This window comes from Hesperophylax consimilis, chromosome 20 (assembly GCF_061612785.1).
Source record: "Hesperophylax consimilis isolate HC1 chromosome 20, BYU_Hcon_1.0, whole genome shotgun sequence".
NCBI lineage: Eukaryota > Metazoa > Arthropoda > Insecta > Trichoptera > Limnephilidae > Hesperophylax > Hesperophylax consimilis.
In genome coordinates this window covers 20,822,566-20,830,727 of record NC_142855.1, presented here as the reverse complement: position 1 = coordinate 20,830,727, position 8,162 = coordinate 20,822,566, and the positions used below count along the sequence as shown (strand labels likewise).

Here is an 8,162-nt window from a genome sequence, read left to right as displayed (position 1 = left end):
TGTATTATGTGAAATATTTAGAGTCACCTGTTGTAAATTGTATAGACTCTTGTTTTTGAAAAAGTATGTATTTAAATAAAATATCTTAGCCAGGTCTTGAGTTAGCCGGGGGAGGATTTTGGGAAGAAAGAGCTTCACAGATGCACGCACAGAGGGCAGTGCATAGAGCTTGCGTGGAAGTCCACAAGATGGAGCCAGTGGTCAGTAGTCGCCAGGGCCAGTGGGAAGGCTCCCAGACAAACTTACTGTTCCAGATTCCAATTAGCCAGCTTCTACTTAGGGCGACTATCGAGTCACCATTATAATACGCGGAGTAATAATAAATCCCTGATTTATGACAAAGAACCTATTTATTTATAATCTCCTTCCACGACTAGTTGGAGAACTGTTTGTAAAAACACATCACTTCCTGAACCAGTTTGTTTTAATGGACAGTACATATAAACATACAGTTGTACGTTGGTACCAGTGCACTCACCGTTATTTATACAGATTATTGACGGTTCCAGACAAGTGCGAATTCTGACTGATTGGTATACGGATAAAATTGTATATAAAGAGATTTTTCTTATGAAAGTTTATATTGTAAATTGTAAAAAATAGAAGTTATATAAATTGTAGGCACTTGCTTAAAAAGTTTAGATTTCGGGTCCCTTGAAATGAAAATGACCCAATTTATCCCACATGTAAGGTTTTCCCGCCCAAAAATTTTTTTCATTGAAAAATTCTTAAGAGGGTTTCGGTGTTGTTACTTTAAAGTTAGATAAAGATGTAAATAAAAAAGATAAATTATAAAATTTCCATACCAACAGTTAATAGGGAGTCTTATGTACCTACTTATCTGTGTTGACAAGACCAGACATTGCTTACAGCGTAAGTTACCTAAGTCAGTATAATAGCTGTTATAATGAAACTCATTGGAAACATTTAAAAAAAAGTGGGTGTGTCAAGCCTACGCAAGACAGAAGTGAAACTTCTAGTATTCCTCTCTCTCTATTTTCATTTCATCATCTCTATTTTCTCTCTTAGGTTAGTTTGAAAATTAGAGGTTAAATAATTCAACGACGAAGCATGGATTTGCTTTTTCTAATATTTTCTTATAGATGAATGACGTTCGATTAATGTATAGTTCCAAAAATTTTCAATTTATTCACAAGTATACAATATTACATAAATAACAATATTACAATTAAAAATTACAAAGAAATTACAATGACAATGATGTGTTCATCACCTCTATCTCGTCACTACTCATTTTTAACACTGAAATTCTGTACCAAACCGTATGAACCACAATCAATTACGTATTTCACTCGTATTACACTCACGACGCAGTATACTAACCAAGCAGCTGATGCTTGGCGTGGCGCAGTTCGCTGGTGTCTGAGAGAGAGGAAAGAAGAGAAGAGAGAGAACGTTCGTGAGCGGCTCCCCCACCTCAACAAGCGCATATGGTGAGAGAGGGACAGTGAACGGTGAGCGGTGGTGGGGGTACCCGCATTTTCGTGTCGATCCTGACTCGGTTTTACTCCGTCCCCGAAAATCCATTACGCGCCTAAAGAAGTTTCACTTCAAAAATTGTTTAAATATCTACAAAAAACTATGCTTTATTTAGAAAAATGATTATTTTTTAGAAAAATGATTATTCTTTACATGGTTTTGTAGATGCTGATTGGGCATCATGTTCCTTAGATAGAAGGTCATATACTGGGTTCTGCTTCATAATGTCAGGATGTGTTATATCTTATGAATCTAAAGCAAAGAACAGTTGCCTTGTCTAGTACAGAAGCAGAATATATGGATCTATCGGAAGCTTGCAAAGAGGCTATTTACTTAAATAACTTATTATCTGATATGATAGAAAAACATAAAAATATACACCGGTATGTTTATATAGTGACAGTCAAAGTTCTATTAATTTGTCTGTTAATCCACTGTTTCATAAACGCACCAAGCACATTGATGTACGACATAACTTTGTCAGAGAATGTGTATTTGATAATAAAGTTAAGCTTGAATATGTGTCAACTTCCAATATGCCAGCTGACTTGTTAACAAAAAGCCTTTGTTCGAATAAACATACATTTTTTTTAAAGTTCAATGGGCATATCGGAAATTTAAATCCATTATCATAATATTGTTTTGTTAGAATGGTATTTAGTTTATTTTTTTACGAGAGGGTGTTAGAATGATATAACAAAATTAATATGTGTGACTAGCTCCATCTATGATGAATCTTTAAACTAAATAAACGTTAGTCGATCTCCACCATTCTTGCCGTTTCATTTCCGTGGTTAATATTGTGATAATAGATTACAAGCATATGTGGATTGGTTTCGTATACAAATAATTAGCCTCAGGGTGAGTTGCTTTGGTTATTAGGTTCCCAAACACTGACTTAAAGTCAGGGTTTGCCACTATTCCAGGCAGAGACGAAATCATTAAAGCTAGTGGGACTGTTTTCATGACATACCTGCGATTGAGATGATCCAACCCGTAACATGATGATAATATTAAATATGTACTCTTGAGCAAACGTACTTTCGCGCGAGAAATTCCCAATCGTTCCCGTGTGTTATACACATTGTCTTCATTACTTAATTTTTATTCTTTTGCAAAAACAAAAACCAGGTAAAATAATCTTTCAGACGTGTTTATCAGAAATGAACATTTTTATTTGTTAATACCTACATAGATTTTGGAATTTAAAATTATTTTGTTGTCTAAAAAGACAAACCTGTTATAATAAACCAAAACCATATTATGTAAAATTTATGAAACTTCACAGTTTGAAGACACATTCCTTTTCATAAAAAAAATTGCAACGATACTCTCGCTTTACTTTTCATCTTGATGATAATTTTTATTTTTTTAATCCATATTAAAGTGTCACTTTTTTGCCATAACAATATTCGGAAACATTGTTCAATATTTTTAACATCGTTTTCGTAGGTATTTATCGTGCATCTCCGGAAAACTTTACAATTCACATATGACATTACATAACATATTTAGTTAATTTCTTGTTTGTGGATTTGGTAGTGAGACAGTGAAAGATGTGGTTGTGAAGTCACAGCGTATATTTTGGGTGAGTCAGTAGCGCAGTTGTGAGATGCTCCTGGATACACTGATCCTTAGATTCCTACCCTTCTCTCATACCTTTTTCTTCTCTGAACTTCCTCTGCTTGAAAATACAAAGCATCTCCAAATATGACATAGGCCCAAAAAAATAACCTCACTCTCCTTTGAAATTATTTGAAAAAAACTCTTACTTTTCGCATGTATCGGGTATTGGTGAAATTAGACACTGAAAAATATTTTTATTTTTAATGCTCCAGTACTTACCATAATGCAAATGTCGAAACTAACCGTCTAGTGATGCACTTATCTTTGACCTAGCTGTCAAAAGAGGGACAAAGCGTTCAACAGTCCTATTTTTTATAAATTTAAATCTACAAACATCAAGGTGAGGTCTTATTCGATAAGCAATAATAGTGTCATCTTTAAGTTTAATTTTCTAACCATTTGTTTTATCGATTTCCAAATTGTTGTAAAAATAAAATCAAAATCCATCAAAGTAGCCGCATTTCACCGTATTAAGAGACTTACGTAACGTTACTATAAACAAGAGGTTTCTAAAAGTATCAGCATTCGTATCAATGCTTTGATTGGAAAGTCGCAAATATTCTGTTTCAGGTATATTTGTTTGGGCTAGAACCAATTACCACAGCAGTGCCATGCGTCTACGAAATTAAGAGACTGTTTCCACCAAGACGGAACGTCCCAGACGTAAAATCACAGATATAAATCACAAATACCAAAAACGGTTTAGGCTGATTTTAGTGTCACGCTGACCACACGCGCACCGTCGGCGCTGATGGTCGAGATATATGAACTTCTAGGAAGCGTTTTTGAATGACGCGTAGCTATCAGCGCGCAAGGTGGTCAGCGCTGACAGCTACGCGGCCGTACGCGTCGCGCGTCAGCGCCGCGTAGCTGTCAGCGCTGACCATCGCACGAGCGCCTCTGTTTTCAGTGAACGTTCTAGTGTCGAGCGGAGCAGATGTCATCGCGTGTACAGTCATGGCGAATCGTGAAGTGGATACAGGTCGAGTTATCGATGAGGTTCGCCTGAGGAAGAAATTGTGGGATGCATCCGATCCACTCTACAAACATAAAGATGCAAGAAACAAAGCCTGGGAGGATATTGCCGACACATTGTTCGAAAATATTTCAGGAGAAGAAAAACAACAACTAGGTTTGTTTACTTTCTTATTTTATTATCTGAATGCCTACACTACAGGACGTAACAAAGCCTTTTTAAGTTAAAATATACACGAATCTTGCCAGGGCACGCTTCCAATAGGGCTCACAAAGTACTCAGCAAAATGTTCTCGCAGAGCGTGTCCAGACCTGTTTGTAGGTACAGTTGACAAGTCTACCATACCCTCAATTGTAAGTGTGTCTTCAATACGATAACCATCGCGAATTCTTATAAAGTTGTGCAAAACGCAGCATGCTTTAACTATATTCTTTGTAACATCAAAACTCACATTAATAGGCGTATGAAATACTCTGAACTTGTTTGACATTATACCAAATGTCGATTCTATGTATCGTCTACTGCGGCTCAGTCTATAGTTAAATACTTTTTTCTTGTGGGTTATATTGGATCGTGCATATGGTTTCAGAATTTTATTTGATATTCCAAATGCACCATCACCCACAATTATATGTGCAACTGGAGTATTTGTTCCAGGCAGTGGCTTCGGTCCTGGAATATTTAAAGTATTTTGTTCGAGGCTCCTGTATAGTGTACTATTTTGGAATATAGTCGAGTCCGAGTTTTTCCCATATGTTCCAATGTTAACATATATGTAAAACAATAATCTGCATCGCACATAGCTAGGAGAACTATAGTTGTAGAATATTGATCCACCACCAGTTGGATTTACGATTCGGATGTGCTTGCCATCAATAGCTCCGATGCAATTTGGAAAGTTGGTCTTTTGCAGAAAACCGTTAGCAATATTTAGCCACATATCAGGTGTAATTGTTGGTATGCATTCATCGTGTAGTGTTTCCCATATTACTTTACACACTTCCTTCACGATCTTACTGATTGTTGCGATTCCCATCCTAAATGAGTACTGCAAATCTGTATATGTTAGACCCGTAGCAAGAAATCTGAAAATAAAAAGTTTTTATTATTTCAGGAAAACTGGTCCAACAAAGGTGGAAAACAGCCCGGGATGCGTATTTTCGAACCAAAAACGCAATGAAAAAAACGCCTTCTGGAAGTGCTGCACGAAAATCCAAAAAGTACATATATTATGACGAACTAAGCTTCCTAGCTCCAACAATTGACAATGAAGTTGATGAATCACTAAATGAAACCATGCCCTCTCGTCCCCTTCCCTCACCCTCAGTAAATATAGATAATACGGCATCATTGGATGGTATGGTATCTTCAGAAAATACTCAAGATTCTGATATGTTAATGCAGCAAGTTTTTTCAAACACGCAACAGGGTGAGCAGAATGACCGTGATGTTGATTCAGCATCAACACAAAGACCTTGGCTGGAAAAGAGAAAAAGAAGGGCCCCGAAAACTAATCCAGAAAATTCTCCATTTGAAAGAGAGTTATTAACTTTACTAAGTAATCAAACACTTGCCGCTGATGACCTGGCTTTTTTTGCTTCTTTAGGTCCAATTTTAAAAATGTTTGATGTAGGACAAAAGCTAGAGTTTAGATCGAGAGTGTTGCGCGAAGCCATGGATATTCGAAATTGCAACAGATCAAATAGCTCTTACTCCAATGACGAAAGGTTTACACGCGACTCGTATGCATCATCATACAATTATCAGACTAAAGGTGGCCCAGGGTACGAAACCAACGATGCGAATCCAGGTTACTCGGGTTATCAAACAGCTAGTACTAATAATAATTTGTTTGTTTTTTTTTTCTTTCTCCTTACCTTTAATATGAAACATTATAATAATAAACAGTAGTTTAACAATAAATATGTTTTTTTCTTACCTATACCAGAGATAATATATAGTTTAATACTATAATGTATGTGTGGTAAAACAATGTATAATCATGTGAGAAATGTGTATATCCGCAAAGAATGTAAGGCTGATGTAAGCATAATGAGTAAGATCAAGAAAGGGACCCTCAGATGGTTTGGGCATGTAGAGCGAATGAGCGAAGAAAGAAGTGTAAGAAGAATATACGACGCAAATGTGAATGGCAGAAGAAGTCGGGGACGCCCGAGGAAGACATGGTACGATCAAGTAAATCAGATACTTGAATCGGGCCAAGTCAGAAGTCGGAATAATAGAAGAGAATGTATGAGACGATGTATGAATGTGAGTGAAGCAAAGAGTGTGTGCCAAGACCGAGTTGTTTGGCGGTCCGTCCTCTCTGCCTACCCCTGCGGGGAAACGGCGTGATGGTTAGTTAATTAATAATATTATATCTCTGCCTATACTTTACTATGATTAAACATTATGATAATAAATAAGTTTTTTTCCTACCTTGAAGTCACCATTAGTCGTTCAATCGGTGGTATAGGCACGCGTCGTAAGCTGCAATGGACCAGTTTATCCTGTATCTTTGCCAGTAATTCGTCAAAAGTTCTCGTTGACATTCGAAAGTAATTAAAGAATTTGCTTTCGTCAGCCCTTAAAGTGCCATATAACAAGACAAAGTCTCCAGCAACGGCTCTCTGCTCAATCAATGGATGAACATGGAGTCTTCGTCGTCGCCGGTTTTTATTTTTTTGGGATAGGTAGTACAAAGCAGCAATAACTAATACACTCCGCATTTTGGTCTTCGACTGTACAGTAAGGCGGTCAGTACGACACTGAAACGAGCCACGCTGAGCCTCAGCGCTGACGAACTACGCGCTGAGCTATGAGCGCTGACGGTGAGCGTGACACTAAAATCAGCCTTAGATTGGTGACTACTGAAGATCATCTTAACTTAACCATAGAAAATCAGCAAATCTGAGTAAGCCATACACAAATTCTAAACAACAAAGTTTCGGTTTATGGATATTCTTTGAAGTGCGTGACGGTATTTACTGTCACGGGAAAAAACAATTCATCATGTGCTCTTCTGAGTCTGAGGATGATTCTGCTAAAATATCAATCGTACTATAATCTGAAAAAATGAAAGCACAGCGACAGGAACTAGAGAATCTTCGAGCCGAGCTAGCGTGCACGAACATGGAGAACTCGCTGCCTCGCTTTACTCACATACGATCGGAGTCTCCTTTTAGGAGCCTCCATGGTGAGCGCCTGTCTGAATCAGCAAACCAAGTCCACAATGCGCAGGAGATGGAAAACCTTTCAAGTGTCAGGACTGCATCAAGTCCCACAAACCAAACTGAAGTTATTTTAAACCCCACTAGTGATAGGATTGAAAGTAAAATGGAGACAAACCATTTTATTGTTATGAATATTCTAGATCCTATACTGCTTCTGATAGACAGCATCAAGCAAATAATGAATAAGGGAAAAAACAATATATTATTAACAGAGAGGATCGATCTGCCATCAACAGTGCTCTAGAAAAAATTAGGAAAATGGTGATTATAAATGCGATGGATAATACTGCTCAAACTTTCTCACAGGTCCAAAAGGGAATTGAAGGGAAATCGGACAAGCTCATAGAAAAATACAGCCAATCTATCAAACATTCCCACATCTGAGAAAAATCCTAATAAAAATACTTATACAGGAGGAAAATAAAGGGCGTAGGAATTGCAATGCAAACAACCAATTCCGGAGGGGTGGAGAATATCAAAAAGGTGAAAGAAAAATTGAACGCCAAAGGAATCAAAATGATAAGCCCAATGGGAAAACTCCCTAAAATAGTAGTATATGATGTACCGAAAGGCGAACCCACGAGTGATTCTATTTGAAGAAATATTCGACAATAATATATATATATATATATATTTTTTTTACAGTGAATACCTCACAAGAGTCCCAACAGCTCCCGTCTGGAGCCAGTGAGACTATGGCATCCCCAATCGGGAGATGTTGTGAGGCTGAAGGTAAGTGGGGAAGGGAAAGAGGAAGGTGGGGAAGTACCTGGCTATTCAGATCTAGTCACTAAACACGGCTAAAGCCATTTGGAGCAACGTTTCAA

The 8,162-nt window shown here is 37.4% G+C and overlaps 1 protein-coding gene across 1 annotated transcript; it reads left to right on the top strand.

Moving 5' to 3' along the window:
- Positions 1-4,098: 4,098 nt before the first annotated feature.
- On the top strand, positions 4,099-6,751 carry LOC149414313 (uncharacterized). The gene is made up of 3 exons (XM_089643874.1): positions 4,099-4,258; positions 5,217-5,912; positions 6,687-6,751. The coding sequence occupies exons 2-3, from the start codon at positions 5,279-5,281 to the stop codon at positions 6,749-6,751; spliced, it is 699 nt and encodes a 232-aa protein (XP_089500000.1). The 5' UTR covers positions 4,099-4,258; positions 5,217-5,278.
- Positions 6,752-8,162: the final 1,411 nt, after the last annotated feature.